The 24,124-nt window shown below is 43.6% G+C and overlaps 1 protein-coding gene across 1 annotated transcript in view; it reads left to right on the forward strand.

The window, feature by feature from the left end:
* The first annotated feature begins 10,409 nt into the window (after positions 1 to 10,409).
* Positions 10,410 to 24,124, forward strand: part of LOC113980436 (deubiquitinase DESI2-like) — a 59,703-nt gene continuing 45,988 nt past the window's right edge. The window contains exon 1 of the mRNA XM_027707661.1: positions 10,410 to 11,567. Within this exon, the coding sequence (XP_027563462.1) occupies positions 11,529 to 11,567 (39 nt within the window). The 5' untranslated portion in view covers positions 10,410 to 11,528. The remainder of the gene's footprint in view (positions 11,568 to 24,124) is intronic.

Genomic DNA, 24,124 nt, shown 5'->3' on the forward strand with positions numbered 1-24,124 from the left:
CTGAAAGCTAGATTAGTACCCTTCTGCTCCAGTAAAACATATGAAGTACACGAGTGCAGTCTGGGTATAATTGGTATCTTTGGAGCCTTAGCCTAAGGACAACCTTTTTGTCTCTTAAGTGCAATGATTCTAAGTTTTTACTATATATTATTGAGTGCTGGTGTCACTGCAACAAAAGTGCATATGAAATCAAGATAGCAGGTGTGATGTGCTTTAAGGATCATGGCATTATCCTGTTGGAGTAGATGAAAGAGCAGATGGTGTAATTTTAAGTCCCCAGGTTCTTTAGACAAGGTCTGTTGGAGACTTGTACAGTCCTCATATCATTGTAAGGCATGCCATAATGTTGGATTTAACACATGACAATAAAAATAGAAGTCATAAAGCAGAGAAGAAAAATTACACTATAGAAGTGTCAAATTTGAGAAGCTGGAAGATTTTTCTATCTCAATCTATTGTTGTCCTCAAGTGCTGTGTCTTGTACTTACCTTGCCTCTGTTAGAATACTGCTAAGGGTGTTTTTTGCTTTTCAATATGAAGTAATTTTCTGTGTAATAATCACGTAGCAGCTTTTATACTGGAAATGCCTGTCCTTCAAACTGACATTTTCACCCTAATTCAGATCTGGAGATCCTTCCTTGCTGTTATTTTATAGGTGAGAATTATTGTTGTTACAGAAGGTGACCTTGATTACTGCTGTTACAAAGTTGGAAATAAGGGCAAGGCAGCCTCAGTGTATTTTTTCAAGACACGCAGAAATGGAATCATTGTGGAATAAAATAATCAGAGACAGTGGGAGTGAACAGGAATAGACTCTAGGATGGGGCCTGAGCAAGACTAACACGTAGTCTGGGGGAGTTTGAAAATGCAGAGAACCAAAGATGCACATGCGGATATGTGCATGGAGAGTGTGAGACTGAGAGAGAAGGTGTTGGAAATGACCTGACAGAGCAAGACACAAAGTTCACTGGGAGGAGCAAGCCTACTATGGGTTTTCACTTTGTTGGTGGAAATAGGACCTTGTGTATATTTTTGTGATCCAGCAGGACCATACATGCATAACACCTTTGCTCATATAACAGTTTTTTCCTAATAGGAACATAGATAGTCCTCTGATAGTGGCATACTGTTTAGGCAAAGTAGGCAACACAGGAAGAATAATGCTCTATTATTTCATAATTTTAGGTTTATTTAAGGTTTTTATTAAGGTATTTTTTAACCAGAAAGAAGCAAATATCATTGTTTCTGTTAGGCTTGGTTGTGGCCGTAGGTGGGAATGTGTGTGCTTTAGTGTTCATGATACCTATGTGAGGAACTGGCAGAACAGGCAAACTCTGATAAAAGTCTGAAGCAACACTGAGATTTTTATATATTTATTTCATTATTTCCAGCGAAGTTATGAGGATGAACAGTGGATTTGCTCCCATTGGCTATTCATTCCAGGACTGACCTTGCAAAATTAGACCCATTGCCTTTGAATTTTTCAGTGATTGAGGGTTAAAGAAATATGTGTTAGCTATGGAGCTTGTTGAGAAGATCACAAAATTCACTTAGTTAATTCCTATAATAATAAGCTAGTCCATTAGCCTGCAGTGCCACCTAGCCTCCTCATCCTTTGGATAGCAGGGAGTATGCTATGAATATTTAGAAAGATAAAAAGTACTTGGAAAGCATACATATAATGATCTTTCCCCCCCCTCATTTAAAGATATGATAATTCAATCTCATCAGAAGATTTTAATCAGCAGTCTGAAAGTCGTTGCCCTGATATTAGCCAGTAAGGGAAAAAAAACCCCAGGGAGAATTAGAGATTATTTTCCTTCAAAATGTTAGTTCCTTGTTCAATACAAGTATTACTCATAATTTGTAAGGTTTGAGCTTGATAAGGAAGCAGAAAGCTGCTGCATGACTATTAAATTTTTTAGCAGTCTGATTCATCTCAAAATGATTCAGCGACTATTGATAGTAGTCCTGTCAGGACTTGCCATCTCTGTTAGTGACATAACACTAGTGCTTCGTGACATTTCATAGCATTCACGAGTTAAAAGTATATGGGGTAATGAAGGCAGCAAATGAAGTTCTACTGGAATCCTGATGTTAGCATCTCTGCTATCTGAAGAAGTCATGCAGAGTTGGCTTCTGTCCTTGGGTGGGTCACAGGGCAGACTGCTGAGGAGAAAAATGGCCCTGGGAAAGGGGAACTAAGGCTCTGCTGCCTATACTGCCCATGCCTGCCTTGGGAAGCCAGGGCTGTTGCTTTCCCATTCCTATTTCTTCCTTTATTCTTTACTGGGGAGAGGAAATTGGTGTGCTTGGATTTGGAGAGTGGCTACTGCAGGACAGCCATTTGGCTTTGTTTCATGGCGTTGTGGGTTGACCTTGGCCGGATTCTAGGCACCCACTAAAGTTGCTCTGAGCTGGGAGAGGTCACACAGGCAAAACAGACTCAACGTGGGGTTAATACTAAAATTTATTACTAACAGGATAAGATCTAAAGAGCGAGAAATAAAACAGTCTTAAACCCGCTTTCCACCCACCCCTCCTTCCTTCCATGTTCTCCCTCCTCCCCCCACAGCAGTGCAGGGAGACAAGTCCACCCCTCGGGCAACAGGTCTTCCAAGTCTGCTGTCCTATGGGTCACCCTTCCATGGGCTGCAGGGGGACAGCCTGCTTCACCACGGTCCTCACCATGGGTTACAGGGGGGTCCACAGCTCTGAGTTCTTCCCCTGCTCTGTGGGGTCCCTCCCACAGGTAACAGTCCTTGATGGACCTCTCCAATGTGGGTCTACCCCTCAGGCAGTAGTTCTTCCATATCTACTGTCCCGAGGGTCACTTCTCCATGGGGTGCAGGGGGGGCTCTCTGCACCTCGATGGTCCTTCATAGGATGCAGTCCTTCATAGGGTGAGCTGTACCAATGTGGATCCCCCACAGGGCCATGAGTCCTACCCGGGAATAACCTGCTCCAGAGGGGATTTTCCTCTTCACGGGCCACAAGTCTCTTGAAGGACTCCACTCCATCCTGGGCCTTCCACGGGGGGTAACAGCCTTCTTCCATGCATCCATCTGCTCCAGCATGGGCTCGGCTGCACTGTGGCAGACCGCCCCGGCCCAGCTGGCACTGCCGAGAGCAGCACGGGCAGCTCGGCCAGGGCACCGCTGCCTGCTCCGGGCTAGGTGCCGAGAGGCCTGGGCTGGGCTGCTGCCACCCGCCCTCTCTTCCCCCACAGTGGGGGAGGCGGCAGGGCTACGTAGGAGCTTCGGTCAGCTCTCCCCTGGCTGGAAAATTCTTCAGCACAACAAACTTGTTCTTAAATATGTTATCACAGAGGTGTAATTATGGGTTCTTCCTTGGCCAGCAGCAGGAAGTCCTTCCTGTGGCCAGCTATCATTGGCTTCACTGGGGGGGAAACTTCTACCAGCTTCTAACTGAAGCCACCCTATGTAGCCCCCCTGCTACCAAAAAACCCAGCCACCTCAACCCATGACATTTGGGGAGCCATTGTCCTGGAACTGGAGGAAGAGATTGAGACATTAGCAAGGATGCAGGTGGGAGCAGCATCCCCAAATCTGATTGGATGAAGTAGGTTAGTGAAGGGTAAGAAACATGTCCTTACATCCTTGAACTCCACCAACTTTGCAATAGGCCTTTGTGCCTCTCCCAGCTTCTCTGAAGAGAGCTGAACACTGTTGCAAGACAGAATTGTTTTCTTCTTACCCTGTGGGTAGCTGGATTCACATTTTTTTGCTTGCTGTTCAGATGATGATCTGAATTCTGTGTTACAGAATTGTTAATATATGTAAGATGAGGAAAAAATATTAAAGTAATCAATTTCTGACCAATACACTTCCAAGACATCTGTGACAGCTTCTGCCTTCCTAAATAACAAATGTATTTAATCTGAAGCTTTGGGTTTCAGTAGCTCTGTAGAAACAAACACAGCTTTTTGCTTTGGCACAGTTAAACAGAATCTCCCTTCATTTAGACTTGAAAAAGATTAGCAGATACATCCTTTGTGAAAATCTGCAAATGGTGACTAAACATGGGGCTGTTCTCATGATGACAACAAAAATGGGCAGAAAACATGCACTGCCACAGTCTGCCTTTGTGCAGTGGGCTTATTTGTCATTGCCAAGTGAGACCACAAACTAAGCTCAACGAATGTAGGTGGGATGGGATACTGCTATTGGTTTTCTTGGTATGGATTTCAGCTTACGTTATAACAGTATTCAAAAACATTGGTAGCCAGATTATGCTATGTGTAGCACAGAAGGCTTATGATAATTTGAGAGTGGGAGTAATGCAAGGGAAAAAAAATATTGAGTTTCATCTCCAAATCCTGCTAGATTTTCATCTTTATCAGCAGACTTTCCTTCACTGTTTGAATATCCTTTTAGATGTGAACAGTTTTGTTTGAGAAGGCACCGTGGTGGGTTTGGGCTTGACTGAAAGAGTTGCTTGAGCAGTGTACACATGTCTAATGGTTAGGCACAGCCTGTTTGCTTAAACAGATTACATGAAGGGGACTGTTAGAGTCCTCTGAGTATGTCTTACAGAATATATTGGGTTAAACAAAACCCATCACTAAGCCTTGTAAAGCCGTAAAAAAGCTATCCATATTCAGAGATCCAATGAATCAACGTAAAGGTCTAACCCTAACACCATACCCTCTTGTTGTTCTGAGGGAGTGAACTTCCCAGTCTCTGTATCTAACCAAACGAGGGACGAGGTACTCCTGGGGAGTTAGAGAGCTACCATCTTTACTTAGTCATAGATCATTAGCTCACTCTTTAAAATTAACAGAGGTTTTCAAGTGAAGGGTTAAAACTAGTAAAAAATGAACTAGTTAAGGCTGGCATGGTGGTACCTATGGCGGTCATAGTCTTGAAGTTATCAAAAGGCACTTGTGGATGCACCTGCCATCAGATGTGGTGTTTGGTGTGTTGTTCTAGAAGCTAAAAGGCTCCTTTTAGAGTTGTTAGAATGCTATGATAGCACCAGAGAATTGCAGCATGCTGGCTAATCATCTGAGATGAATGACAAGAATAGGGAATTAAATGTTAGTATTCTGGAAAAAAAAAAGTAACCAACCACAGTGATTTGTAAGGAAATTCATACAATCAAAGATGAGAGTGGAGCACCTGTAATTACTAATCACTGCTATCAAGTGGTAAAGATTAGCTTGCAAATTGCATTTTATCCTACTTTGAACATACAATTTTAAAAATTGATGGAAAAGTTAAAAATTAGGACGAGTTTTGAAATACCTTTCAATACTTTTTGTATTTTTTTTTATTTCCTCTATGTTCAGGTTCTATGAAAGGACTGCAAAGAGAAGTTTAGGTATAGGATAAGGAATATCTAAATTCTGTGAATAAGTTGTGATGAGTATATGCATCTCTTTAATCAATATCCTGTACCACCACTTTTGATCATTTTTCTAGAATGACTGGAATGCAGCTATGATGCAGCTGCAGAATATGATACTCAGCTTGACTGAGAAAGAGACCCTGGACACTAATCAATTGGCAGCTTGAGAGTACTGGAAAAGTGTAGCCTAGCAGCTAGGGAGCATGTTTAGGAGCAAGTACTGGAGCTCCTGTCTCCTGTTCTGTGGATTGTCTTCACCCAGACTGATCTCTGTGAGACTGCAACAGCAGCGAAGAACCACAGTGCCCTGGTTGGGGTAGTTTTGGGCAGCGGGACAAATACTGTTCTGGTCCAAGAGGGAGGCAGCTTAGATACATTCAGGATTATGCAGCATCTGGCTTTTTAGATGATGTCAGTTCCTATCTTTTTTACAAGTGTGGCATGGCACCTCACTTCAGTTCTCTTTGATCCTGACTGTACAGCAGATAAGCTGTTTGACTGAAGTCTGGTCACTTTGCTTCCCCATACCTCTGTGACATGGGGTTAATGATGTATCTTTTCTCTTGCCATTTACCTATCAATCACATCTCTTAAATTACCACCTTTCATTGATTAACTGCACTCACCTCCTATGTGTTCATATAGTGTCCAACACGTGTCCCTGCCCCCGCCCTGCAGCTTCTGAGTATTATTATAACATAATGCAAATAAATAATCAGAAGATGTTGCTGGTGGAAAAACCCTCTGCAACTAAGCCTGCTTTGCTCCTCAGGTATACAACACAAATTCCTGTTACTGTGTTCTGTTCCTTTTAACTGCATCCATTGGCTGCTTTTGACCCATGATTGTTTGTGCTATGAATTTTTAACAGCAATAATAACAACAACAACTACTTGCCTAATCCTTAGCATAAGAATGAACAGGAATGTTCAGCTTTTTCATCCCAGGTTCCAGGTTGAAAGTCTCTATGTACATTGCTTGCCTCTCAGTTGACAGTGTTGCTTTATGTAAACAGAGGGGATAGTCCTGTACTCCCTGGGGCCTCTCCATGGCCCAGGAGCACCATTTCAGCCCAGCCTGGGGTCATAAGGCTCTGCCCTGGTGACGTAGGTAGGATGCTCGTCTCTGGCTCTGCCTGGCTGGGCCCAACCCAAGGGCTGATGTCCTGGCTTGACCTTAGACGTGCCTTATCATTATGAACTTGCCTGGTGATCTGGACTCTTGGCTGAATGTGGTGGCCATCTCCAGGCCTGCCCTGCACACCTTGCTCATGGGCTGTAGGCCGGAGCCCTGAATAGTGAAGTCCCTGCCCTGCCAGCCATGTTAGGAGCTACCAGCCTTCATTGCTTCCTGACAAACAGCTTCAGAGTAGAAAGTTGCAAAGTGTAGCTGCAATGAAAAGGGAGACAAAATGCAAAATCAGGATTGACTCAATCAGGAATTCAATGTAAATATCAATTATTCCCCCATCTACTAACACATGCCTAGCTTTCAGCTACAAATCCCCACAGTCTTGAAGGAAATATTTTAAATGATTGAGGTAATCCAATTTGACTGTTGTTCTTTCTCTTTTCTGTGCAATATGAAGTTAAATATTTCACATGTTGCCTTACATAGGGCAAAGCACATTACTGGCATCCTGTGCTGATTTTCTTTCCCCATTTTTTCCCATAGCCCACACTCAATTCAAATCCTTGGTATATGCAAGTGTCTTGGATAGAAGTGAGATAAAATTCTTTCAACCAAAATACCTCCTCTCACATTCTTGGAATGAGGCTACAAAGCTCCAGCACCTGTCCCAGGTGGTGACTTATTGCTGTAGATGGAAGAAGGACATAGCAACTCCCTTTACATTCTCGAAGCAGGGAGACAAGTCTCAAAGACCTGAAAAAATTCTCAAAGACCTGACCATTCTCAAAGACCTGAAAAAATATTGTCTCTAGTTTTTAAAAGGTGATTTTATATCTCTTTTAAAAAGGATAATCTTGACTAATGTACTAAGAATGGGATAATAATGACAACTTGACATGTGTGGAAGCACTTTATACAATTCAAAATGACAAGTTGTCAAAAAATATAATGGACACCCGGGGGTGGTGTACCTAATGTGGAGACATGACCATTAAATGTCTTGAAGTTTAAACTGGGCAGCCCCACTGTGAAATGTGCTTGAAAGCCCCATTGTCTGCTGGGTGGCTACTGAGGCTTTGAAAGCACATAAGGGTAAATTAAGGAAAGGTGTTTATTTAAACTAGAATTCCTGAATAGGAACACAGGTAGACAAACTGAAAGATAGCCCACCACCTCTAATCTAGCCATTATTTCTCTCTTGCACTGCTGTTCTTTTGTTCTTGCCCCCAGTGGAATGTCACAGCTCTGTTTACAGTGCCCAGTGATGCCACTTTTGTAACTGGGACCTGAAGGAAGTGGCTGAAGTTCTCAGCTACTGACTGCCTTGGTTAATGTACCAGGTAATTCCTGAAGGTTGTACCTGATTCTTGTTTTTTTAGTCCATGTTGAGTGGTAGCACTATTTTCCTTTTAACCCTTTTCACCTCTTTCTTAATCAAAGAACTCATATAAGACCATGTTGTCTCCTTTAGACACTGATCCTTGAAGATGCACGCATACTTACGCCATGAATAGTAAGTGGGAATGACCACAATTAAACTCAAATACATGAATCCCTTTTAAGGGAGTGCTAAGAATGTGGAGAATCTGAGAAAATGCAGGCTTGCAACAGGCTGCTTAACTGTGAATGAAAGTCTTGTATAGCTTTAGGGATGTGTATGGAAAAAATGTGTGTGTCTGCTATGTCCTAAAAGCAGCATAAGTGTTTAAAAGAAGAATTCAAAACAGAACCCAAAGCACTAGTTCCAGCTGCTTTAACCAGTAGTAAGAAGAATCTCCCTTTTCCTCTGTATTTGCAATTCATTTAAATGTTAATGTTTTTATAGGGCAAGATATGGACTCTCGTGCCTGTAGGCAGTGTGGTTATCTGCAGGATTGTGCTTGTGCACCCGAAATAGAGCAGCTCACTTTCTTGACTGGTATCAGCCTGAGCTGTTGCTGAAACACTTCAACACAGCCCAAAGCAAACCAAGCCTTGTGAAGAGTTTATGTGACTGTTAAACATCTCATATTAATGAGCTGTTTGTATTCAGACTGATCCCTTCTATCTGGAGTTAGAATAAGTCACCTAGAATAGAATGGGGTAAAAGAGGAACTTTCAATGGATCACTGAAACACTGGAGGCTAAGTCACCATGTGGAACAACTTCTTTCTGTGAAGAGGAAGAAAAGGGAGCTTGGAGCAATGACATTCGTAATGTAACTCTCCCAGTTGTTTCAAGTTAGAGGGAGTGAATCCAGATCTTAATGTGCAAGTTACATTTACTGTTTCTCCTACAGCAAAAGTCCTTTAAATAATAAATGTCTACAGGCAAAACATCTAAGCTTGTGGCTGACTGTCATCTTTCCCAAATCCTAAGTATTTATCGGTGTCTGTCTCTGGAAGGTGTATCTGGTTTAAGTCTCTAATTTGTTTTAGTGAACTCTGGGCATAGCAGTCATTGGAGTTAATTTAGCAAGTAAGCATGTGGACAAGTGTGGAAAGAGCTTGTAATGCTGCTTTTCAAGTTACATCAGTTAGTCTAGTATCAGCTGTTCCCTCTCCTTTCAAGTGTCCTTAAAACATCACCATCACTAGAGCAGGACACATACAAAAGTGACAATCTCAGTGTATCTGTGAAAGTTTAGTAGGAACCCTCTGGGATTCAGGAGGAGGTTTGTCTTACAAGTTAGGGCATGAGTGATTGCAGAGGGAGCTTTTCATTGCTCCATAGCCTTTAAAATGAAATGGGGGCTCAGTCTGTCCTCTGAGGAATATCTGGACTCTGAGATGGTAGGGAGGAGAAGCACCTTTTCTCATCTGCACAAACAGCTCCTTCAGCCCCAGGCTGCTCAAACAGATGGTTAATGGCACCCAACAGTTGAGTTGGTGGGCTGGAGAACTGTGGAGGGAGGAAAGTCAGGGTGCTGGTCAAGCCCCTGTTCCATGTGTGTGGAATTACCTTAGCCCACCCATGGAATTACTAGTCCAGGTGAAATGACTGTGCTGGAGTCCCTGCCACATTGCATACCTTCATGCCCAGGCCTGAACTGTGGCTTTGCTCTTTCAAAATGCAAATCCATACAGTTAGGGCAAAGCAGTTCTGGATCTCCTTTGGCACTGTTCGGAAGAAAAGTTTTATGTCTGACTCTGTTGGGCTGGCACTCAGCTGTGCAGGACATGGGCTCACTTCCTTTTCATGCTGTCTGCCTTCACAAGAAATCCTCCTGCACACCGTGTAACAAGTCTTTTACGAGACTGCAGCTCTATGGTTTTGTCTTTCCAGTCCTGATAAAGGGAGGTGAGCCCTTCTCCGGGACGGGATGCAGCTGAAGACAGGGCTGAGGCATGCTGGGCTTTGCTGATGTAACGGGCTCCCTGCAATTTTCATTCAGATCTGGTTGGCTGTGAGCTGGCAGAGATCCTCAGCCTCAGATACGCCTCCAACTCAGATGAGGTCATCCCTGCGTTTTTTGTTTTTGTTTTTGTTTTGTTTTTTCACTTGAGAAGTCTGTGGTGTATGAACGTCAGAGTGCTAATTGCCACACCACTGCAAATCTCTGCATACAGAAACCCTCTTTCTCCCTCTCAGCTGCACCGTCTCCCAGCACCATCTCAAACCCTGCTCTCCCTTTAAAGAGAGAGGAGGAGCAAATTGAAGATGAATTTACCGCAGTGCATTTTATAATTGATTCTCGCATCCAGGTCAGAGGGGAGTGTTTGTTGGCAAGACATTGCAGAGCTGCCCGGTCCTAACATGAGTGTAAAGTAGCTCCAGGACGGAAGAAACTCCAGACCCTGCTGCTGCCAGAAGTGAAACTACTCGCCCTGCCCAGTCGTTTCGTCCCTTCCACGCCCTCCCACCGTGTGCCATGCAGCGATGCATCCAGCCAGCAGAGGACGGGGTAGGTCCCCATGGCTGTCAGTCAGTAGAGGCTGCCCGGCTCGGGACGAGCTGATCGTGAAATAAGGACTGGCCCTGCGGAGAACAGAGCACACAGAGCTGGGGTACCCAGCCCCGCACCCCGCCTGGAAGCATCGCCCGCTCGGCATCTTCCTTCCTCCAGGCCCAGCGCCGAGTAATCCCGCGTCGTCTCCCGCGGAGAACTGCCTACTAACTTCGGCGCCGACGCCAGGTCTGCCTGCACGCCGTGGGCAGGATGGGGGTTGCGGCATCCCCTCTGTGCCCCGGGGGCAGCCAGCCTCCTCCTCTGCCCCCTCCCACCGCTGAACCCCGCGCTGGAGCCCTTTTGGCACAGCCTCTTCACCATGTCCTGCCGGCGGCGGAGAGACCGCAACGGAGAGTCTGAGCAGGGATCAACCTCAGGACCGCGGACAGATCCCGGCTCTGGACGGACCTATCCCGGTACCGCGGACAGATTCCGGCTCCGGGAGGATCAACCCCAGCACCGCGGACAGATCCCGGCTCGGACGGACCGATCCCAGCACCGCGGACAGATCCCAGGGTGGCTCCGGGCTGCGGCGGCGGGAGGAGGGACCTCGGCGCCCGCTCCGGCCCCGCTCCGTGCCTTGGAGCCCAGAGCTATTGCGTCGTGCTGGCAGCCCGCTGCGGTAGCAGCCTGCCGCTCTGCCGAGAAATCCCCCCGCACACACTGCCCCCCGCCTTGCTCACGGTGCCAGAAGAGGGCTTCTATTTGGGCTCAGAGTCTATCTTCTGTGGATCGGGATTTACAAGCTTGGACGGTGCCTCGTTACAGTGGTGTATGAGTCTACAGACCCCAAGGTGCGCTACAGAGTTAGAAAGAAACCTTGGATCTGTCACGCCGTGGAGGGCTAAAATAAACCCTATACAACCAGCAAACCCAAGCCAACCCTTACTGCCTCCCTGCAACCAACTTTACACACACACACACATATACCAGTGAGAATTCTCTCCTTTCCTCCTCTCTCTGCACTCCTTCCTTCTGCACGACTGTAGGATGAGGCATTTCCCTCTATCTGGCTCAGGGTGAAAGCATACCCTTGGGGCATCAACACACATCTGGCAGGGACTGAAAGGTTTTGATCCAACCTCTGCTGCAGTCAACAATGGCAAATGAACCAGTGATTCTGAATGTTTATGACATGGTGAGTATGAAACTGTACTGATTGAGGGGACAGTGGGGCTGGGTGGGCATTCATGCTTGGAGGCAGGCATTGTACAAAGAGTAGCCAAGCACAGATCCCCAGAGAGGCTGATTCCCTGCCCCACCTTCCCCTCCCCTGGCCCAAACTCCTCATCCAAGCATGTCATATCAGAGATGATGCTGACCCCAGCTTTTTGGTTGTTTGAAATGTTTAGCATATTGGACCAAATTACAGGTATTATGCTCGATTTTCTGTAGGATCTTTCAGGAGCAGCACTGGGTGAGGAGAGGACTTTTTAATTTCCAGTGCCCCAGTTAAGGAAGGAAATGTGATCACCTCTGTCTTTGTTTGAGATAATTATTCTTTAATTTTGAGTGAGCAAGCACTACCAGGCTGTAGGGAAGGGGCCAGGATTTCATCTAGGGAGGAGAATTCTAGCTGTAGAATTGCAGTAAGGACATAGTTTCTAGGCTAATAATATGGATCAATCCCCCACATGCATAAGAATGTATTTAATCATTTTCTCTAAAGGTTAATTGCAACAACAGGACTAAGAAATTGTCTCATGAAGTTTCAGCACAGAGAGGAGCACAGGCACATACTGCTGGGCAATATTTCCTGAAAGTTCACAGGATAGCAAGTCGTTTTCCTTGACCTTTTCTTGCAAGGGGGAATGTGAGTGGGTGTTATCTGTGCTAACAAATCAGAAGGTCCAAATCTTGGCGCAAGCCTCCAAAGAGAAGAAAGCTTGGCACGACCTATTTGCTTGCTGTTCTGACAGAAGGTCAGGAGAGGCATGTTCAGATGAAGAGCATTTTGATGATTGTGTACTTTTTCTTTGTTTTTTGTTTACCAACTAATGATTAAAAAAAAAGAGAAAAAAAAAGTAGTTTTCAGATCTTCCACAAATTTAGTGAACTTTTCTGGGGAAAATACAACCTTATAAGGCCCAGTGCTGACTGAGCTCTAAATATCCAGCTCCAGACCTTTAAGATTACAGCATACATTTGCTTTTTATCATCAGGCAGTGACAACTTTTATCAGGAAGCCCACAGAATAGTGTGGGTTTCCCTGTAGGGGGAATAGACACCAAAGAGATTAGGAGTGGGTTGCTGTAAAAGTCAAACCTCTTCTTATCACAAAGGTTAAGGGATCTTTAGAGGACTAAAACAGGTGAGTTGTTTTCTGAGGGAAGAGTGAGTGGTAAGGCCTGTTCAGGTAGGACTGTGTCTGCTCTGAGGGACAGTCCAAAAAACACAAGTACAATGGACTGAAGCCACCTCTTCCAGTGCTATTATTGGTAAAATTAAACAAGCTGGTGTAAAATCCTTCCCCAGAATTTGGTCTTGAGTGTTTAAAGATCAGTTGCTTGGCAGCCTGAACTGTGAACTCCCGCAAGCTGTCCTTCAACCAACAGGTCTGGTAACCCAAGTAAGTGGTAGCTAGTGCTTGATAACAAGGGACTGGCATTGCAAATGCACACACAAGAGTTTATCATTAATACTTTGAGGAAAATAATGTCCCCTCTCTTCCTTGCAATTTTTTAGTTTGTTCTGCCATAAACTATGGTCTGAACTTTCCTCTCTCAGCCACGGTTGATCCGGCCCAAATCAGTGAATATTTCACTACTGAAAGAGATCTAAATACTGCATGGATATCATCTTTAACCTTTTTATGTTTGATTGGCACCAAAGATCAGCCCAAAGGAATTATGGAAGAAGGGGCTTGCTGGTCATGGTCACTGTGTTCTGAGATGGGACACAGTGAACTGAATTGCAGCCATCATTTTAATTCAGACTAAGTAGTTTTTGCTGCTTAGCAAACCATGAAAACCTTCATGTGTGAGTACTAACTCCATGAGTTAACCAGTCTGTACACAGAAACTGTTCTATTTTCATATAGACTACCTAGTTTGACTACGACTGAGTCACCTGTAGCTCACATCCTACATTATGACTATTGAGGCAACATGCTTTTTCATTGTTGCTATGATTTTAACACCACGAAGTCTGGACTGTAGCCATGCAAAATCTGCACTTTATTACACTGTGGTGGGGAATCATGGGGGAACTGGGAAATGAGCACATTTGCTTGAATAACTGTTGGAAAATTGGCCTCAATGGAAAAAAACCTAACAACAACAAAAAAGACAGCTGGGGACAACAATTAACTGGATGTAAAGCTCTGGTTTCCTGACAAAGAACATGACCCCCATTTGGCATCTGGAAGCACTTACACTGCAGGAAAACTTATCCTTAGGGCAGAAGTTCAATTATGGGCTTTGTGCAGCTATGAAATACCCGCTCTGTGTAGTCTTGTGTATTCAAAGATTATAGCCATTTATCCTTTTACCCATTGGATATGTACCAGGCTTCTTTAGGAAAAAAAGTGCTGCTATTTAATGAGGTGTTTTGCACAAATAGCTGAAGCAGGTAGATCTATTCATAGACTTATTTTCTTCAGCATAAAATAATGGAGCAAAAATCACTGGGTATTCCTAGTATTCAGAATATTCTCATCAAAAGCAAACTTCCCTCACCCTCAGCACAGTGGGTGGTCATATCCTGTTCTATCTCTTGCCAAAGACCTTGTACAAGCTTGTATGGACTTGTGCACTTGCAAAATGGACAAGGCAGGAGAACTTTGCTGATCAACTAGGACATTTTAAAGAGTAGATATTCAGGATATTGAACTCTGATTTAATGTGTAAGTGTGAATACAGAATATGGATCAGAGGTTTGATCGTGGGTATATCTCTTTCCCAGTCTGAATCCCAGTCCAGCTCTTGCTGGACTCTAAGCCAACTTCTGGTTGGAAACCTGCAAGAAATAACTGGATCTATAAAATCTGTGGCAGAGTTTGCTCTGATCAGTCTGACCACTTTTACTTCAGAAGGACAAATCAAATTCCCTTTCATAACTTGCAATTCTCTTCCCTCTGGTCTGCATCAATAAGCTGTTTATCATGGAACACATCTTAGATTACGGGGTTGACTTTCTTAGGCAGGATATCATCCTGTTTCCTCATCACTTTAAGTCTTTGTGGCTTACTTTGGAATAGTTTGCCTAATCACTGTGCATTTTTAAATGTTGCCTATTTAAATCAGGCAGAAGAGTAACTGCAATTATTGCCTGGGTTTTAATCTTTAACAAGCAAGCTAAACACATTCCACTAAAAATAGTTTGCTTGGCAGAGATTCAAGTTGGGGGCTCTGATAATATTTCCAGCTTATTGCATAGCACATTCATGCTATCATATTAAAAGCAAAGATATTCATATCACTATTGTCCCTCTTTTATTACAGCTAAAGTTGTCCTGAATTTCCACTGTCTTTGCAGCTGATAATATATAAAACTGTCATTTTCATCTACTGGCTTTTTTTTTGCTTACTCTTTCTGCTGGGGAAAATGAGCCCCTGAGATGTGCTGTAGAGGAGAATGAGAGCCCTGGTCAGCACAGAGCCAGGGAGCAATGATGTAGGGTCTATTTGAAAGGGGGTGTGTGTCTCTTTCTCCGCCTTGTCCCACTGTTATTCCATTGATTTTATTGACATTACATGTCATCCCATCTGAAGTGAATGAGAGGGAAATAAGATTCAAGTCACTGTAGTTGGGCCAACTCTGAGATTTTCCCCTGTGACTTCAATTTCAGAAAGGTAACAAAAATGTAAATATTTATAATGGTCCTCCCATGTTCTTTCAGTTCTTTATATAATTTATATAATTTGCCTGCTAAATGGCCAAAGGCTGATGGTGATGGCAAAGGATGGCCATTTAGCAGCTGACTGACTGGTGTCTCTCTTGCTTCACTGATCAGTGGGTGATGGTGCCATTGGTTTGATTTCTCCATCACACCACTGAGTGGATCATCCAAGTGGCCCTGAAAGAAAAACAAACACAATAGTGTTCTTGAATTCACAGTGATGATAAAGGCCTCTGTTTTGGTTTTGTGATATTATGGCAAACAGCCTGTGTTTGAAGAAGGGGTGGCATTTTGGGTTGAGGATGTAAAAGCTAAAAGTTATGCATATAGTTTCTAAGAGTCCCTGCAGAGAAGAGGACATACCAGCTATCTGTGAGGAAAGGCATAAAGCTAGAGGGTCTGTATGGCCACAGAATAATTGCATAAAACTTTAGTACTTTAAGCCAACTTCTCTGATACAAAATAGTAGTATGGAGGAAGGAGTTACTTTTCCTTTTGCACTTTTCAGCTCTGTCATTTTCAGCAATTTGCTCATATATGATTTGGAGGTGATGACCTGAAAACCAGCACAAACTTACCATCCTAGCATCCCTTTTGGGCTTCCTATGCAATGGGAAGGAGAGAGTGAGACTTGGCCTCTACAGCAGAATGCTTTAGGACTGAAGGAATAGATATGCTTTTTACCTCTAGCTTCAGTATATAAGAAGTCTTTGAGTCTATTATAGAAGTAGCAACAGAATTGCAAGCACTAGCACTTCATTCTGTGAAATGATTGTTTTAAGCACTGACTAGATCATGGAGCATGTTATTATCTCTTTGGAGCAAATAATAAGTCTAGTTACTCAGGAAAATGTCAACATGTTTGTGCTTACTGTAGGTAAAGGTCTCAGATGCTCTCAGCTCGCTTAGTCAGAAGAGTGAAAAATCCTAGTGCAGGTAGTGGACCCACCTCTGCGCTACTTGTTAGTTGTTTCTGAGCTGCTGCGTGTGGAGAAGCACAGCATCTCCTGACTCTTTTTGGTATTCCAGGAAGCCACATGGAAAGCAAGGGGACTTTTTTGTCAAGTAGGTTGATAGCTGTGAAGTTTCTTGCTGTGATGAGCTGAAGAGGTGTTCTGAGTCAATCGAAGAACTTGCGGTCCTGAAAGATTAGGTGATGGAGAGTCACTAGGGTCTCTTCTTTCTTTTTCTTCCTTCATATGTTGGCCGAAGTGAATGTATTTAACAAATAGAGAGCAAAAGCCAAAATATTGCCTTTGGGAGATTTTAATTAAAATCTAACAACACACAGACACACAGACACACAGACACACACATACACATATATATACATACACATTAAATGAAATGTTTTGACTCTCCTTAAAATATTTGCCAGTCATCTCTATCCAAAATTATTTGCCAAATCTGAATCATTTTAGTTCTCCAAAACACACTGTTCACTCAAAAGTTTGTCATAATCTTGGAAGAGCTTGGTAGGTGTATCATACTCTTATTTATTCTGTGACCAGTCACAAAACTCAAGAATTCCTCTTCCATGAATAAGGACTGGCTAAGGAAGATCTGGGGTGTTTTAATCTTCTTCACAGGCTTGTTGTGCGGGTAAGCTGAAAGATTAATCCTTAAATTCCTGAAGGAAAAGGGGAAGATTTTAACCTTGGAGTTTTACTTTATCACTGACTCTTCATTTATCCAGAGCCTTATTCATTCTGCTGTCTTCAAGTGATATCAAGTACAGGGTACCGTATAACAAAACAAAATGGTGAGCTAACAGGTGCCCAGTGCCTGGAAATGGGTTCCCCACAGTGCTATAGTATGTCCGGAGACCCCTGGTGGCCTAGTGGTTAGCGTGCAGGACTTTCACTGCTGCGACCACGGGTTCAAATCCCGGTCTCCTGGCCTGATGGAGGTCGTTAGCCCTGTGTGGCCATCCATCTATGAGAAGGACACTCTAAACAAACCTACGTCCTGAGGACCTCACTGCCATTGTCCAAGCTTGCTTGGCCCCGGCAGATGAACCTTAGGATTAAAGGGTGGGCTCAGTTCAGCGCAGGCTGTGTCTCACCTAAAAAATCCATTGCGCAGGCTGGAAAGGTAAAAGACCTTTCCCCAAATCTTCGTTCGCAAAGATGGGCCATTATAGTATGTCCGACATGAGTGCTAAACAATCTTTTTTTCCAAGAGTAGTCAAACATAGTGCTACTCAAAGGTGGTAGTGTGAAGGATCAGGTAGACCTCAGATGCTTGTTTTATGCACGTTCCTAGAGCTTTGAGTCGGCCTTCTGTGCTGTTTTTTGGTTTGTTTTGTTGTGTTTGTTTGTTTGAAGGACTGAGTTTAGACTATTAAATTATCTGTATGCTGCACAATAGGTTCAGGATTCATAATCACTCAGGTATCAATCATACTTTCTATTATGGGCCCAAAAACTCTCTGGGAAGACTCTCGGTTAAAGGGCAGAGAGACTACATAGACCATTGCTGCAAATGAGAGAGGAGGCAGAGAAAGCTGCTTTCACTGGATGTCAACAGAGTCCTGAGCCCAAGATATGAAAGGTCTGTCCAGACTGCTTCAGTTTTCTTGGGTGCAACATTTCCCACTGCAAACGGTCTGGACTTTGGAAAAAAATATGAACAATTTTTTTAAAAAAGGTGTTATGGCAAGTCTGATGGCAGTACATTAGAGGTTTCAAATAAATCAGGCTGAGATGCCTGGCAGTGTGCGCCAGTGAGGAAAACTAGGCTTTGTTTCTGGTCCTCTTTTCCTCCTAGACTGCATCAATTTAATTTGAGTGACAACAGGCTGACCTCAGGCAGGCTAGTCACAGATTGGGATTGCTCCCTTGCCCTGCTTGAACTCAGAAGCAGAGGGAAAAGGAAAGCAGTTTGGTGATGCTGAGCGCTGTGTTATAGTCAGTGCCTGCTTCAAGCCTGTGAGAAGACGATGAAATGCAACTAGACATCTCTCCTCTCTTGTGTCTTTGGACAGAGGAAGTCAATTGGAGGAAGAAAAGATTAAAAAACTAATACACTGAGCTGCAGCTGAGTCCATTCCTTCAAGAAGAAGGAATCCAAACATGTCAACTGATTTATATCAACTGAGAAGCTAAAGAGTAAGTGGCATGGCCTGGGTTAATAAGTCCTGCAATGAAGTGTGCCCATTTATGCATAATGTGGATTTTTGTTGTCTTAGCAACAGCCTGGAGATGTGTTATCTGTCAGAGGAACAGTCTGTTTTGATGTTGTCAGGGTGACAAGCTGGCTACCTGTCCATGTTACTGTAGATCTCCAGCACTGCAGTATTGTAGCTGGCGACTGTATGCTTATGCATGAGATATTGTAAGAGCTGTCTCTTGACTGTACATGGGTCACTGCTATCTCTGGCTACAGCATTTATCCTATCAGCAAGCTCACTGAACCATTGCTTTGTTGCCCAGTGGACTGAGTTGAACTGACTCATCCAGGGCAACACAGGAGTTGTCACTTCTGCTAGTCCTGCATGCCTTAGGAAAATTGCTCCACAACATGCTCTCCTTTACATCAGCAAATATAAGAAACTCGTGCGAGTGAGGAGATCCTAGGAAAGCTAACACAATGTAAAAAAATGTGTGAACTCTGCTTCTGGAGCAAAGCTTCTCAGATCCTGTCATTAGCTTACAGTTCCCACATCAGTACTCTTGAGTCAGTTCCTGCAGATGACTGACTTGGTGTCTCTAAAGCACTCATTTCAAGGCAGCCTGAACTCTTGAGGAATCAGGATTCTTATGGCCAGGATTTCAGGTATAAACCTAGGGGCTCGAAGTAAGGTCAGCTCTAAGAGATACAGAAGATATAGAGATACTTTTGCTGCTACAGGAAGTTGTCCTTTAACTCCATCTACAGACAAAGTCACAATCCCCTGGCCTGGCTCTGAGCAGCTCTGAGAGAAATGATTGTTTCCTCTTGAAAGCATATGGAAGCTGGTTTCCAGTGATTTTTCTCTGGTGCTTTTTGGGCTTTCCCCTTATGGCAAGGCAGATTTCTTTTAGAACATGACACTTTTGTCAGCAAGATTTAGCCTCTGGCTCACTTTGCTGTCAAGGTTCCTAATGTTACTTGGCTATTCTTTAAAACAAACAAACAAACCCCTAAACCAAACAAACCCCTCTTGGCACTGATGAAAGCTGATGTATTGATAGTACTGGAGACTGTCACTCTCCTAACAAATAAGTTTATGTTAGCAGTAGCAAAACAGACCCTTCTGCCTTTTTTACCTCATCCCTGGTGTATAAGTGTAGCTGCTCTGGTGGTGTGGCTCAGCTGGTCATCCAGCTTCCTACTCAGAAGCCCAGAGGGACTAAGTTGTACATACATTGGGAGCTTCTGCAGGGGAGAGCTGAGCATTAGTGGGAGAAGCAGAGCTACTAAGTTGGAACAAATGTCAGATCCATTTCTAAGTGTGATGATAGGCAGGTATATAGTTGTGCATTAGTGCAATGAACTGAATTTAAATGAGTGTCTTAGGGCTGAAAGCTATGTTGGTGACCTGAGTTGCCCTTATTCTAATTTTCTGTTTGTTTCAGTCTCTCTTGTTCCTGTCATTATGCCAAGATGACGTAGCTGAAGCTGGGGAGGGAGGCAGAGACCAATCGATACATAAAATCTATATTTCTGCTGGGGAAGAAAAGAAACAAAATTCACAAGTCTAATGATTCTTTCTCTAACAAATGGACTCAAACTGTTAGGAAAGAAAAAAAGCACTGGATGTCCTTGAGTGTGAAAGATCCAGAGCAGAGAAAGTAGGTATCTCCGTACTTCAGAGCTTTATCTATCAGCATGTGAATCTGTGAGACTTCTTATCTCAGAAAAAATATGAGGCTACATCCTAAGATTGGAACATGGTTTTAATTGGTAACTTAATTTTTAAGCAATTAATCTTAAGGTGTCTGGAAACATAATGATGAGGGAAGAATAAATGCTGGGAGTTACAAATGATCTCTGATAGGTAAGAATGGTGATCTACAGAAGCAAGTGTCTGATGCTAGAAATGCTGAAAGCATTTCAGCCTGCTTAGTGCCTTCATTGAGTGTGTCAACAATGGGTTGAATGCCATGTGACTCCTGGCAGATCCACATCTCTGGGAAAGGAAGGATCTGGCACAGTGTAAGTTCTGTTGATAACATGGTTTGTTGAACTTTCAACTGTGCATCTGTTACTGTGCTTTCTGCGGTCATGCTTAAACCCATGAGGAACTATCAACTCCTTTGCTGTTCTCTTCAATATCTTCTACTAGTGATTTATTTATACTGGATACTCATGCAAGAAAAAAGGCTTCCTAGATGCTGGTTGCTGCCTCAGGGTTTAGAATGCATGAGGAGCCCAGTGTAGCCTTCCAGGGTGAATTATAGGCTTTGCTATAGGTTATCTTTCGCTAGGTACAAAATGTTCTAGACATCTGTTCTTGGCTCATCTATGTGTCTTGCTCTGTTTGGAACTACTTGGAGCTGATGATTTTATAACTGCCTCATATTTGTCATTTCTCCCAGCCCTGGATTAGCCTGGTGAGTGTGAGAAGCGACAGAAAGAGAGGACCAAGAGGTTAAGCATGGGACTAATCTGATAAATCATCACCTTTGTCATTAATCTGTATTCTTGGGCAGCACCTGGGGCATGAGCCTCAGCAGTATGCTTCTAGTTGCATAGGAGGCCTAGGTTGTAGGTATTTTCAGGCAAGGCTGAGGTGCTTTCTTAGCAAATCACTTATCTAAAAAATGAAAGGCTCTGCTAGCTGCCTAAGCACAGATATCAAAAGACATTTTAGGATATCCATCTGATCTCTGGATTCCTCTCAGGAAAGATCGAGCTATTTTCCCTCATTGATCCTCTTTCATAGCTATCAAGTTTGTAGAGATGTCTTGACTATTTTAGGGCATTTGAGATGGCATGACATACCCAGAGGTTCTGACATGAGCGCTGCTCATGGGCTGGGGGAGTAACAGTACTAGTTCTGCATTTGACTTCTACCACTTACTGTGCTGATGCATTTGGAGTGACAGAAGCCAGGTTAAAATCCCTGAGGGATTCAAACACAACTGCCACTTCACACAGGTCTGCCAGAGAAGCAGACAGTGGGATTTGGTTGTTCTGGGTCTCTTGTGTGAAAACATTTAGGTTTTGTTTGAAATACTCAGCAGAAGAGTGGATGTTTCCAGTGGATCCTGGCTGTTCCAGGAGGTTGTCCAGGCTGGAGCCAAGCAATAGTGCTACTCACACTTGTTCTCTGGCCCACTGAACATATATTTTATAGGAAAGAAATCTATTATTTACTTTATATGATTCTAAAGCTGCTTCACCAGGAAGGAATGAGAAAGCCTGACTCCAGATACACTATGATGGGATGGCCAGGCTGCTTTCCTCTGAGGTAGGTGGAAAGTCAAACCCCCTCTGGCAGGCTGAGGTGGTCAGAAAGTTGGTCTGTATCCTTCCAGACAAGTGTCTAGGCTCCTGGTTATCAGGTACAAGCAGAAAGCACTTGTTCCTCCTGGGAAATAGAGGCCAACCTTGCTCTTCCCTCCTCCTATATGTTTGTTTTCAATCAGGGAATTTTTAGACAGATGTCAGGCTTTGTTGCCCTGAGAGGATCTCTACCGCCCTTTCCTCCTTACCTGTCTACCTAACCTGGAGAGTCAGTTACTTGTGCAGCTTTTTTTCTGAGTCTGTCCCAGCACTAATACAAGGGCTAGTATGTCTTTAGAGCAACCCTGTGTTGGAGACATTGTGGAAAGGTGGGAAGGCAGCACTGGAGGTTTTCATATCTGTGGAGGCCGGAGCTAAAAATGCATGTCCCAAGCTGAAATCCACCCACCATCTGTCTCCAGTTCTAACATTCATTGTTCTTGATTGCAGTGCCATTGCTGTACTTTTGTTCACTCTAATTTTTATGGCTGCTCATTTTCCAAGACAGCTGGCTATCTTCTCTTTGACAGTTCTTTGGGATGTGGAATAGACCTATTTTCTGCTGCTGGAGCACTATGCCTCTTCTGCTTACTACTGGGAGAAAATTCAGGGCCAGGACATTGAAAAATGGGTTGTGCTGAATTGAAAGAGAACAGATTAAATCCAGTGTAAGCTAAGAAGAAACAGGGGCAAATTAAATAGGTTCATTTCAACCTCGGGTGTTCTTGGGACCATTAAAAAGGAAGTACTACAAATCCTTTTTTCTCCCTACGTATCTCATAATATAAGCAAAAGCTTTGGAAGGATAAAAGAATGCAAAGCACATGGATCTATGAAAATTTCAATTGTTTTTATTGTCGAGGTCAAATTCTGTCTCCTTCCCTGGGCAGAATGCTGCTGGCAGGAGAGGCTCTGCACCATGGTAGCTAGAGGCCTTGGCAAGCAGGCAGGACACCCCTTGGGGGGCAAGGGAGGACATAAAGGTGTTCATCCCAGCACCCTGTTAATTGGATTGGTCGTACATCCCCCTGAATGCTGTGTGTGTACTCTTCTGTCCCTTGTATTCAGGCAGAGCTAATAGGAAGGAACGTGTCCCCTGACAGCTGAATTGGGATGTAAGAGAAAAGGGGGATGGGAAGGGAGGGACTCCTTTTACATCTCTCTTTCACAGTTTTCAACGCCACAGGATGAACTAAAGCTTTTTCAGTGCTCTTTGAAACACCCTCTGACAGAAAGGCAAGGAAGCAGGAAGCAAGTAAAAGTGACATCCTACCTTCCGAATCCAGCTCTGCAGTAAAGTTATGCTAGGAGGCTCACACGTCCATCTGTGGCTTTTTAAGTGCTGTTTTTAATATGGCATGTTATTGAAATGCTTCAAGGATTCCCTTTGTAATGTGTAATTACTCTGAGATATGCAGTTCAGTGCCTATTGCAGCTGCTGTTCTAGCTAATTTTAATACAGTTAAAGCCGCTGGTGGATCAAAGAAATTTATGCAGATGAAATTTTAAAGTTAGTGTAATGAACAAAAATTAATAGTCTCTAACACATCAGGTACTTAAAAATCCTGTACTTGGTACCTCTGAACTTGAATTCTGCTTCTCGTACCCACAGGACTTTGAAGCATGTTTCTAACTGTCTGTTACCTCTCCCAAGATCTCAGAGGTGTCTCGTTAAAGCTGATGTTCAAGCCTATTAAATACATGAATGTAGCTTCTAATGATGCATCTCATTTGGGTGAGTTGGCACAAGGAACTGACAGGGATCATCGCTGCTCTGGTCCCCCAGTGGCTGGAATAGTGAAAGCCACCTGGAGAAGTGCAGGATAATACCTTCTGTGTTGGGAGATAAAAGGTAAAGTGTCTTGAAAAGGCTTCTGAGTTCCACGGGCACACCAACCTTGTCACCTTCTCACCTACCAGCTTCCCTCTCTCCTTCCTGAAAAGTGCAGCCTCAGCTCCTGGAGATTGCAGATGGGAGGCATCTGTCCTTGAGCTCTCAGTCTCTCCAGCCAGTTAATTATTAATCATCACAATATCCCTTATGTCAAGCATCTGCACTGCCCATGAAACATGGAGAACTGTTTTATCAGTCGAGTCAGAAAGGTTTTAGTGTTCTGCCACTCATTATTGTAAGGCTTTTGTTCTGTCAAAGAACTTAAGCAGCCAGAATTATCTTACCTGACTCCCACACCAGATGACCTGGTACTAGCAGGGGCAATAAATGTGTGAATTGAAAAACCAGAAGAGAAAGTTAAGCTTGTATCATGGATCCTGCAACAGAACTGGTGCTGTACCATTGGATATATTTACAACTGTAATGCTACTGCAGTTATAGGTATATTGCCCATTATAAGCACCTACTTGCTAGGAAAAACACCTCAGTATTTAGCTCCCTTGAAAAATACCTGCTGGGCCATTAAATC

The sequence above is a fragment of the Neopelma chrysocephalum genome, unplaced genomic scaffold, assembly GCF_003984885.1.
Source record: "Neopelma chrysocephalum unplaced genomic scaffold, ASM398488v2 Primary Assembly neopelma1_24, whole genome shotgun sequence".
NCBI lineage: Eukaryota > Metazoa > Chordata > Aves > Passeriformes > Pipridae > Neopelma > Neopelma chrysocephalum.